Source organism: Lissotriton helveticus, chromosome 3_1 (assembly GCF_964261635.1).
Source record: "Lissotriton helveticus chromosome 3_1, aLisHel1.1, whole genome shotgun sequence".
NCBI lineage: Eukaryota > Metazoa > Chordata > Amphibia > Caudata > Salamandridae > Lissotriton > Lissotriton helveticus.
In genome coordinates, this window is record NC_136061.1 from 2103747632 (window position 1) to 2103760014 (window position 12383).

The 12383-nt window shown below is 48.1% G+C and overlaps 1 protein-coding gene across 1 annotated transcript in view; it reads right to left on the reverse strand.

Annotated features, from left to right (window-relative positions):
• Positions 1-4128: 4128 nt before the first annotated feature.
• Positions 4129-12383, reverse strand: part of HYPK (huntingtin interacting protein K) — a 32962-nt gene continuing 24707 nt past the window's right edge. Inside the window, exon 4 of the mRNA XM_078684113.1 lies at positions 4129-4420. Within this exon, the coding sequence (XP_078540239.1) occupies positions 4325-4420 (96 nt within the window). The 3' untranslated portion in view covers positions 4129-4324. The remainder of the gene's footprint in view (positions 4421-12383) is intronic.

Sequence of the window (12383 nt, forward strand, 5' to 3'; positions counted from 1 at the left end):
AAGTAATTAAGGGTGTGGCTTAAAAACATGTAAGCTATATAAATCTGTGCATAGCATGCTTGCCACCCGACTGGTATTTTGCTGCTTCTGTCATTGCCTCCAAATAAATAATACAACAAGTAACATTACACCTACAACAAGCCAGGTATTGACTTTGTCAGTGGTTATTAGTTGCATAAGATGAATAAGCAACATCTACGGCTTCCTTGTATATAATATTAAAAATGCTCCAGTTCAGACATGATGAGACTGTGAAACAACTATAACCAGTCTAGTTGAAGTTACATTAAAGGCAGTGATGGCTGGCACTGCTGCATAGTCAAGATTTGTTTTTTCACTCGGAGGGTGAGTAAAAATGCAGAGTTGGCCCGTCTAATCACCTGCTTTTCAGAACTTTCATTCATTGTGCAGACACTGGATCAATGTTTTTGCAGGCGAACTTAAGGACATGCTCCATTCACTTTTACACACTGATTCTGCTCCTCTGCGTGCACCCCCAGTCTCTCTGCTGTACTCGCACCTATCTGCTCCCCCCACTTCATTGCATTTGTTTAACCCCTTTCATTCGCCTCTCTGCTCCCTTGCCCCTTGACCTAGGTGAGCAGTTTCAATTGTGATGCGCCGCCATTCTATCTTTTGCTCTGCGCCCAGCAGGATATTCAGATTTTCATTGACACAGGCCCAGGGCACCCTTCACAAGAAAGGGAACTGTAATTAACTAATTGCTGTCATCAACATGGAGATGCAGCAGCCATTAGGCCCACAGAGACGGCCCAGAATGGAAGATTGATAACAAAAAAAAAAAAACGTAAACTCTTAGGAGGCCACGCTGCCCATGCCTAGCACCGGCCCTGCCCACGTCACACGTTTCCTTTCTACCGGTTAGTCAGTACCTCCTACTGCGTCCTGCTTGGCTTCACAATCGTGTACTAGCTGTGGAGCCTGGACCAAGTACTGCTTCAGGCAGCCAGTGTCCTTCTACTGGCTGTGCACTTGTAAAGAAACGTTTGCTTGCTTCTCCCTCCCACCACTTCACTTCCATCGCTATATGCCCCTTCCTCGTTCGTTGCTTGCCAGTCCTTCCCACCACTTCTCTCCTGTTAGTTTAAGCCATCTTGAACAATAGCTCAACTGCTGAACAAAATGGAGAAAACATGGACAAAGCCTATAGATTGTGCGTAGGCGAAACTTATTTACTTTGCAAAAGCTTGGTTTATTTATTTTTTACATACTTTAATCTCCAGTGCAGATTGATAGGTTGCAACTGGTGATGGCACATAAGTGCGCTAAATACGTCCAATAAAAGCAAGAGGCTAATCTAGTGTCCTAGTTCCCAGATTCCCAATGTCTGCTAGCTAGCCGCAGAGAATTTACAGATATCCCTTTTTTCAAATGATTCTTATCGCTCTTGAAGTTCATCCTCCCCAACTAAGAATTACTCATGAGGTTCGTGTCCAGACCATATATTGACACATTTTTTGTTCAGACCCATCCTGAAACTACACAGTTAATTCGGGCCTTCTCCCCAGTACCTTATTTATGATGTGTGATTGTTTCTGGCACAGAGAGCCACTAGGGGCTGGGAAATATCCCAACTTGGTTATCAATTTCAATATTGTCTCTTAGGACAGCATTTACTGGTGGCAAGATAAACAGCATGATATCACAGGGACTGAGCTGCTGAAGTTATCAAATATCTGGGAGCAGCCATTTCCTCTAAAGAAGACCAACTGTTGGCACTCATAATAAAAACGAATTTAAAATGTATGGTCAAAATGTTATGCAGATAGGTTTAAGTAATGTATATCTGCTCCAAACGTCCCCAAGAACTGGAAAGGTGCAATAATAAAACATATATAAAAAAGGGGAGTCCGCACCAAGCAGATGTGAATGACAGTAACCCCACTGCAACTCATTAGCATAGTCTGTTGTCACCCTGCACCCGGGGACTCTATCCGACCCAGGTACTATTTATACACTCTAATTTAATCTAAAATATTCAACTATAGATACATATCATAATATTTAGTTCACAATCCGATCGTGAGGACATCGCCAAAAGCACATTTCCCATAAATCCCCGAAACAGGTGAAATTCTGTCAGTGTTTAGATGTACCACCTCAATTGGATTCTTAAAATGTTTAGCTCGTACATGGTTGATCTCTATTTCTTCAGACAGGCAGTAATCTTTCTCCATGTAGTACTGGTACAAGAAAAAGGGGAAGAGTGTACTTCTACAGGAATGCAAAGTTTTGTGAAGTTTCCAATTCTGGCCTTTGGTGAAAATTAAACAGTTTCACAATTTACCTTGAAGTAAGCAAAGATTTCTTTCAGCATAGTGAGATAATGGTCACTGCTTAGCATGCATTAGTCTGAATGTCCCATGAATTTCATTTAAAACAATTTCTGAGGCTCTTTGCAGCATTCTGCAAAGTCTCATGGTGCTATACTATCCTGAATGTCTCAAAGCCACTGATTTACCTCATGCAGTTTCCTTATAAATATAACTCAGCTGCGAGTTCACTGGAAAGGTGACATGGACCATAGTTTTTTTTTTTTAGAGAGCTGTTATCACAGTTTAAGTTCCCACATAAAGAGTAAAAAGAAGGAAACCTAGATATTGGACCTAAACACGAATGATAAAATCACATTTAAAACACTGAGTGTACAGGCGTCGGTGCATTGCAGTACAGAAGAGCTTGCTTGTGAGGGTTATGCACAATCCATTACACAAGTAAGTGCCAACTAGAAATTAATTGGAAACTATTTTAGTACAACAGTGGAGGAGCTTGGTAGCTTTTTTTTGGAGGGGTGGGGGCGGCAGGGGGGTTAGAGCACTAAGGACATACATTTTCTTAGGCATTAAAAACATCAGCAAACCAGGTTCACCAGCTTTCAGGTAAATCTCATATTGATCAGTCATCTGTTAAACTACAATCTACACCTTCTTCTCTACAATCACCAATTGTATAAAGCAGGATCAGCGCTGTTTCTTTGTATATTAATCTGCATTTTTATTACTGGACCCTCACATGGTCAAAGAGTTGCATGGGGTTTCTTGAGAACGAATTAACAGCCATTTTGCCTCATTTCATAAACCATCAGTCAGTGCACATTTTCAGGGTTAAGTTAAAGCTACTGTAATACAAAAGGTCTCACCTCTAGGAAAATATCCAATTTCCTATGTAACTGAGCACACCAGTGCACTTGTGCTTCTTATTAAATATGTCAAAAACATCACACCATCCGAGCTGTGTTGCGAAGATGAATGACAATGTAGTGAATTATCAGTCAAGTGTTCAGTTTGTAACAAGCAATTAAGCACAACCATATGCTAATCAGTTATTCCGGCATACTTTTTTGTATACTTTGTGTTGCTTTAAGTGCGACCGGTTTGCCCAGATGTCAGTCCTGTGCAAAGTCATTTCAAGGGGCATCCACATAGCTTCACACTGGCCCGCCTTTACAGGGCCAGGTAATAGAGGCAACATCTTATGAAGAGTTGATGGATCTCTGAAGCTGAGCAATTAACTTAGGAAGGAAGAAGCCATTCGATGGTGCATATACTTTAATGGAGAAATTTACTCAGGACAACGGGAGATTCTTGGACACTGCTCAATTCCTCAGTGGTAAAGGAGTTTATCAGAGCTCAAGTTTTTTCTTTGAAAAATTGTGTGATGTAGGCATAAAACCAGCAGAGTGCCGAAGATCTTTGCTGGATGCAAAATGTTAAACAAAAGTAAAACGGCATATTTGACTATCCAAACAACATGTAATTAACTCTTGCTTCTTCTACAAGAATCCCCGTCATCACTTTGCTGCTGCACAGAGCACCAAGGGTGGCAGTTAAAACTAACTTTGCACAGCCATAACACTGAAACCCTAAAAGAGCACACTGCAACCAAAGTGATCCCAACATTGGATAGCCTCCTGCCAACCTGGTCCTCATAAATGGGGAAGCAACATGGGTACTTGTGTGAAAATCCTAGCAGTCAGCAGGCGATAAAAAAAGTTCAAGAGTTTACCAACTTCAGAATTTTCGTTTTCCACATGAAGAAAATGGCCTTTGCCAGATTCCAGAACCAAGAACTGGAAAATATATGGTTTATTATATGAACACGAACACATTTTTTGTTTACATATTTTTATTGATACATTTACAGTCTAGGAAAAATAAAATAGCAATGAACACTGTACTTGTGGGTCAATATGACCTGAAGAAAAGGTCAGTAGTTTCAATACAAATTTCCCCCTCCTGTTGTTGCTCTTCCAGACAAGAATGAATTCATTGATCAAAGGAATCACCAAACACAAACATATCATTCAGTTTGTGAGGGCAATTAAGGCTTCAACCACATTCCCCATATGCTCCCGCAGGCTCCGCTCTGCCGTTGAACGTGGGATCTCCATTTCATTCATCTGTAAGAAGGTATACAAATAAGAGTCTCTGAAAAGCATATAATGCTGCAATAATTATTCAAATCAGTTTATGACAAATTATATATCTCATGCTCTGGGATGGCTAACATTTATTGAATCGGTCCATTATCGAAAAAAAAAAAAAAAAAAGGCACTGTAGGCAATAAAAAGTACACAATGGACTTTGTCAATTTAAATAATGCAGCCTCTATGCATTTTTGCAGGTGTTTTGAGAAATGTTGGTCAAGTCACAAAATCAAGTAGAGAGAAGACTAGCAATAATTGTTTTTGTTAAATCTCAATGCTTTTCAGCAGCTTTAGCACACTTAGGGGCATAAGCAAGTGGGGAACAGAGCTGCATGAATAGGTAGGTCTGTATTGGTTATAGGTTGAAACTGTTCGGTTCACCACGGTATGCAATAGATCTATAATACTGATGTATGTGTATTAATGGAAAACCGAAAATGAGAAGCCACACTGGAGGAAAACAGATCATGGAAAACCAATTTAAAGGGAAGAGAATTTTGAGGGGTTTTCGGGTGGATAATGTTTGGGGGGGGGAGAGCTTTTTAGCGGTTAGCAACAACTAGCATTCAGTCATAGAAAGGAGTTTTTAGGGTTCAGAGAAGTGGAGGGGAGGGGAGGTTATTTGGGGGGAATTCACAGGTGAGTGGAATTCACAGATGAGTGGTGTTTGAGGGTTTATTGCTGGGCGGAGTTTAGGGCTGGTGAGGGATTTTAAGGTTTAATTAAGGGTAGCGGCTGGGTGGTGATTTTTTTTAGGGTTCAGGCAAGGTGGAGTTTACGGTAGTGGAGATTTTAAGAATTCAGAGCTGGATAGAGTTTTGAGGGTTCAGGACGGAGTAGTTTAGGGGTCATGGATGGCTGGTGTTTAAGGGTGGTGAAGGCTTTTGGGGCGTGGCTTGGCCAGCTGCAAGATGGCCGCACTCTAAGTGGGCTCTGCCGGCCAAGCTTCTTTATCCACCGCCATCCTGCAGGCATCCCTACCTATTCTGCCCTACATCACGATTCCCAGACTCTAGGGAACTCTGTGCACCCACCTGCCAGATTCCGGTGCTCCTGCGTGCCTCTCCGGCACAGATTGTCGCCGCTGGCTCCCTGGGCCAGGAGGCGGCCTCTGCTCCCCTCGAGGCCGTCTGGGCCGGCGGGGCCCTGACGAGGCGGTTGGTGACCTGAGGCTGCTGCTGACTGAGTCATGCAGACACTGTTGGGGTTTGCTGGTGGCAGTCCGCGGCCGCCGCGGGCTAGTTTCGGCCTTCCGCAGCTTCCCTGCCTCGCGTGAGTGCTGCGGCGCCTGGAGCGGGCTGTGGGAGTGGCAGGTAACCCCCCCCCCCCCCCCACCCTCGTGCGAATTATCCTGGCTGCTTTCTCCCTTGAGGGCAGTTGCTTGGACGGGGCTTTGCCTGTTGGGCAGCTGCTCACCCCATACATACATAATTACATCCTGCTCTACCTGGAGACTTGCCCTTTGCTGCACTGCCACCCTGCTCAACCTCGGTCCTTTTAGTGGTGGCCGCCGGATATCGGCCGAGTGCCCGGCGCTGGACTTGTGATTAGGTGCGATATCTACTACAGTGCGCCACTTGATCCTTCCTCGCTTCCAGGGACTGCGTGCCATTATTACACACCTGGCTGGGCTCACTAGTTGCCGGCCTCGGAGCCTCCTCCACGCCGCTCTTGTCTGGAGCGCCCTACACAGCGCTGCGCTCCTGTCCCTCCCTGTACAATACTGGCTGGCAGCGGCTGGTCAACGTGCTGCATCACTGGCTCCCACCCTCCACCTCTGATTGTCGGCTGCTTGCTTGGCTGTGCTGCCCTGGGACGTCCCCCCAGGCCTGCTGGAACTGTCTTTCATCTGGTGCCTGGACTCTGCACGTTGCTGCGCCCTGTGTTGCAGATTACTTGTGTATACCCCCCCCAATCACCGGCTCTCCTCACACCCTGGTTGGCTAGGTGCCCACTTTGAGCATCCATCGGGGAAATCTGACCCTAAGCAGCCCAAGATCGCCTTCGAACTGAGGAGATCCCCATGTCAGGATGGCGCGGGTTCTGAAAGTGCCGACTCCTCTACAGCGATGGACCTCGAGCAGAGACAACAACCTTAAGGCAATTATGCTTGAGGTGAAGTCTACTGTCACCGGAATTGCGTCTCAGCTTGACCAGCTCTCGGCTTGCCTTGACTCAGTGAAGGCTCATGTTGACTCCCACCATAACAGACTGCTCCATGTTGAATCCATGTGGCGAAGATCTGCACTTCCGAGATCGCGATGCTATCCTTCGGGCGACAAGGGCACCATCGCACACCAGGGTAACAACCTCTCCTTCTACCCGAACTATACCCAGACCGTTCAATCTGCCAGGAGAGTTTTTGCCGGCCAAGCGCATCCTTCAGAAGCACCACGTCTCCTATTCCCTGGCCTACCCGGCGAAGTTGAGGGTCTGTCAGGATTCAAAGACATTAACTTTTTCCCGACCCGAGGGAGGCCCTGGCTTTCGCTAAGAGACTGGGGGAAAGAAAAAAAAAAAAAAGAGTCTCGTTCCGCCTCTCCTAAGTCCCCTCAAGAAAGTGCTAGCCACCTCAGTGACAATGATCGACTGTGCAGCAATGTTTCTTGATCAGCATATTATCTATTTATGATGCCGCTATCTAACCCAAGCTTGGCACCCTGCTTTAGTGCAGGGGTGTCCACAGAGTCCTGCCATGCCCCCACTGGGATGATTCCCAATAATGATGCTTTGTTACCCCCTCGAAGTTGTGGGTCCCTGGGGCAGGGTGGGTGGTATTCTCAGCCTGATTGGGGGGTTGGAGTGGGGTGGATGGGTTTCTTTCTGCTTGGGTCGATGGGGTTGTTTTGAGGTGGTGGGTGGTTGGGATTGTGGGCTTTCTCCTGTTTTGTTTTTGACACTGTTGCAGTTCGACTTCATTCCGCATTTTGTCTTGCTTCGACTGTTACACTGCACAATGTCCTCCAATTCGTCTTGATTGCACTTACGGGTTATGTATTGCAGATTTATATGCTGCTCCACTGGCTCCTCCCTAGGTTGCGCCCTCGGGCAGACAGGCATGTTGGGCGATCTCGCCACCTACCGGAGTACTTCTTACCCTCAGCCTCACCTGTCAGCCAGACGCCCATGTGCTTTGCCCACGCTGCTCCTTAGGTGGCAACCCATCGCTAGTTGTCTCTCTTTCCCTGCGCTGCTTTCCATTAGTGCTACCCCTTGCTTCTACTTGGCTCCATTATTTCACATATGCGCTGCAATGAGCTGCGATGTCTGCTGTCCGCGCCGCAAGATGATGCACCCTTTCCCACCCCCTAATGGCTGACATCGTCTGCCGGACTTGGAATGTCTGTGGTCTGAATGACTACCGCAAGGCCCGTCTGTTACATTCCCACCTACAGCGCCACAAGATGGATATCTGCCTCTTACAGGAGACGCACCTCTTACCCGGCACCATCTTCAGACTTCACTCTCGCTACTGGGGGGAATCCCACTCCTCAACATACTCTTCTTATGCCAGGGGTGTTTCAATCTTGCTGCGCCGTGGCCTACCTTGGCAGACCCCCCCCCCCCAGGCCCCCCCTCCGGGTTCTCCTCAATCCGGAGGGTAGGTATGCCATACTCCATGGTCTACTACTGGCCCAGCCGGTCATGATTGCCACGGTTTACGGCCCCAAATCTGACAACCCGGACTTCAATCATGTTTGGCACCTCATCTCCTCTTGTGGCTCCGCGGCGATAGTTTGGGGTGGAGATTTTAATGTCGCTCTCTCAGCTACCCTGGATCGTTCTGGCTCTTATACGTCCCACCCAGTCTATTTTAATTGACAATGCACTCTATGATGCCTGGTGCCACCTCAGACCCGATGCCCATGAGGGTACTTGCGTAACTGATGCGCAGGGCTGTTGGTTGTGAATTGATCTCTGGCTGACCACGCCGGATATCCTGTCCTGGCTCGCTGATGCGGAGCATATGGCTCATACCTTCTCCGATCACGCGCCGGTCCAGCTCCGTCTTCGGCCTCCCCACTCCCAGCGCCGCACCTTTACTTGGCATCTTTCTCCCAACACCCTCCGGGACTCCCTGTTCTGCGCTGAAATTCATACAGCGATCACTAACTATTTTGATCTCAACACGGGTTCCGTCTCTACCCTATGGGAAGGTTTCAAGGTTGTCGTTCGGGGCGAGAGTATTTCCAAACAGGCGGGCGTTCTCCGATCCATACGCTCCACCCTGGCTAGGCTTGAGGGGGAAATTAAGGATCTTGATGCCGCCCAGGCGGCGAGCCCCAGTCCTGAGACGCTGCTACGCCAAAAACATACCGAATTCTCAGAGTAAGCAGGCTGCGAACTTTCTTTCCTTGGTAGAGAGGGTCGGGCGCGCCACTTTGGGGAGGGTGACCGCCCAGAGCGCTCCCTGGCTATCCTCCTCCGTCCGCCACGTGCTGCCTCCTATATAACGGCTCTCAGTGATGGTGGTCCGGATAGGACCACCTCCCCGGAAGATATAAAATCCCGTTTTCTTGAGTTTTACTCCCAACTCTATTCTGCCGGTGCTCCCTTGCCATGGGAGGAGTTCTATCAATATTTCGAGTCCATTGAGCCTTTCTCCAGGGAAGAAATACTGGCAGCCATTAACGGCCTACCCAGTGACAAGGCCCCTGGCCTGGATGGCCTCCCTGCCTCGTTCTACAAATCGTTTGCTGACATCTTGGTGCCGCATCTGGCGGCTATGTTTAACGAGTCTTTTGACACCGGGCTTTTCCCGCCATCCCTGCGCGAGGCATTGATAACTCTGCTCCTTAAACCGGACAAGCCTGCCGACCGTCGGGACTCCTACCGCCCTCTCTCCCTAATAAACATAGATAATAAAATCTTTGCCAAATTGATTGCCTCCCGCCTTCTTTTAATGCCCACTATCGCCCTCCCGGATCAATCTGGCTTCATACCCGGCAGGGCAACCTCACACAATCTTCGCACCATTTTCTCAGTATTACACCAAATCAATCCTAACTTGCCGGCCGTGGCCGCACTACTAGACGACACCAAGGCGTTCGATACGTTGGAGTGGCCTTTCCAATTCTACATCCTACCGCGTATGGGTTTCGGCGCTCACTTTCTGCGTAACATCAAACTCCTTTACACCAGCCCCTCTGCACGTCTCTGCATTAATGGTCAGGTCTCCGACCCCATCAACATTGCCCGTGGCACTCGTCAGGGGTGTCCGTTATCGTCCATGCTTTTTGCCATCGCCATGGAGCCCCTGGCTGCTAGGTTACGGCAGCACCATACACATAGGGGCATTGGTTTCTCGTCCCGCTCTCTCCTGGTTTCAATGTATGCGGATGATGTTACCCTCTATGTCCGCCATCCCCAGGAAAACCTTAGCCCCCTGGTTCGGGAAATCATACGCTTTGGCGGGCTTTTGGGCATCCAGGTGAACTGGAGTAAGTCGGTCCTCTTTCCCCTGACTGATGCCACAGTCCTCTTCACACCGGACTTTCCATTCATGTGGGCATCAGTCCCCAGCGTTATTTGGGCATCTGGTTAAGTAGGGATTTGGACGAACTGTGGCGGTCGAACTTCGGGCGTGCTGTTGACTGGCTGGAATCCAGAATCCCTTAGTGGAGCCGTCTGCCACTATCTTTGGCGGGCTGTATCGCCATAGCTAAAATGGTGGTCTTTCCTAAATTCATCTATCTCTTCTTGAACATACCTATCCCCCTCACCTCTCATTTCTTTCGCAAACTGCGTTCTTTAGTCATCTCGCTTGTTTGAGCAGGCAAACAACCCAGGGTGGCCTAAGATATCCTCACTCTCCCTATGGCCGCCGGTGGGACGGGTGCGCCTGACTTTCAGATCTACGCCTTATGTGCCCAGGCCAGCTTTCTGAATTTCTGGATACACCCCACCCCATATCAGCCCCACATCGCGGTCGAGACAGATGTTGCTTCCCCATGGCCCCTGTCCACAGCTTTGTTCACGCCCGCGGTGCGTCCCCAGGCAGAGGTTGACACAGTTGAGACGCTGCGCGGGCATGGTCTTGCCTGCGCCGGCTCTCCGGTCTCTCTCTTCTAACGCCATGCCCATTGTAAACCGCCCAGATTTCCCCTCACTTCAGTCTTCCAGCATGTCCCGACACGCGGCACGATTGGGGCTGGAAACGGTGGCGGATCTTTACCCGGGAAACTCCTTTTTCGCTCTTCCAGAATCTCCGAGGTTGCAGGACACATTACTATTCTATCAGTCACGTGCCACTTGCCGGAAACTGCACCCCACATTTCCCACTGCCCCTCCCACCCTTCTGGCTCTGGACTTCATTTATACTTCTTCGTCGCCGCACAAGCTAGTCACCAAACTGTACGCTTTTTCCCTTGTCTGCCCCCATCTCCTTGGGCTGTGCCAGGGAGGCGTGGATCGCGGACCTTGGTATTGATATTTCGGAGGCAGACTGGCTTTATTGCTGTAATCAAACCAAAAAGCTGTCACCGAACTACCGGCTCCGCCTGATCCACTTCAAGTACTTGCATAGATTGTACAGCACCACAGTACAGCTCTACCGGCTCGGGCTCTCCCCTGGGGATAGATGTATGCGCTGCTCCCACCGCGGACTTTGCCCATCTAGCGAGGCTCTGCCCCGAGGTTTCAGAGTTCTGGTTGGCGGTGTGCTCCACCACCTCCGACATCACCGGTGCTGCAGTGCGCCCAGACCCTCCCCTGTGCCTTCTTGGCTTCGTTAAGCTCTGCTCTGATGCTTCCCGCCGCCTGATTTCGATGCTACTGGGCCTCGCTAGACGCAGGGTGGCCATGTGTTGGGGTGGGCGGCCTGCTACTAGGGTAGAGAGTTGGTTGGAGGATGCCTCCCGATGCCAGATTCTCCTCTCTGAGTTTTGGGATTTAATGCCTGCCAGATCCCACCCTGTCGACATTTGGGCTTCCTTGGTCAAGTATCTCCTTTCCCGCTCCCACCCCAGCAGCGCTACCTCTCCCGTGCTCCCTGCCGGTCCTGGGTCCGCGGCGGCCGCCGGTGTTGGTCAGTGAATGCTCCCCTCCCCCAATTTCCCATCAGTGTCCCTGTTGCCTTGGCTCTCGTCTTTTATAGCGCTTTTATGTGAGCTTTCCCTAGGGTGGAGGTAGCCCTGGGCTGTGGAGCTGTGACTAACAGTCCTGGATTTACTAAACTGCTGTAAACGTAACTTAACTGTATCTCAATGTCTGAATTGTACTTCATCTTGCTACTGCATGCGGTGGCTCTGCACGGTGTACTGTGTCTGCTATGCTTATATTCTTTAATATGAAAACAAAAACAAACAAGCATTTGCAATGCAATAGGTCTCGCATTAGGAAAGTTTGAGCTATTGGTATTGTAATTGACAAATTTTTTATTTATGTTTTGTTTTTGAAAATAGCAAAATTAATAGTTTTGTCATTTACAATACCAATAGTTATAACTTTTGCAAATGTGACACCTATAGCATTGGTAATGCAATATGTGTTGTATTTATGTGACTTACCTGTATTAGTATTACAAATAACAATGTCTTACTTTTTTTAAAATAATTAATACTTAAATAAAAGTTATTGCAATTTATAATGGCAATAGCTTAAACGTTTGTAAATAACTTTTGTGAAGATTATGTTCAGTGTATTTTATTATGTCGAAAATCCAAGAACAGAAGTGAAATATTACCACCTTTTTGTTACATTTGTAATAAAGCTTGAAACATTGAGAGAACATATTTGAACCAGTTTTTGTTGAATGGTTGCACAGATTAATGCTTTGGTGGCGCAGAGTGATGTGATGTCGAACGAGTGATGCTGTGGCGTTCAGTGATGCTGTGGTAGCGCATAGTGATGTTGTGGTGCCCCTGAGTGATGCTGTGGTGTGCTGAGTGATGCTGTATGCTATGCTTTGTTTTGCTATCCTATGTTTTGTTTTGTT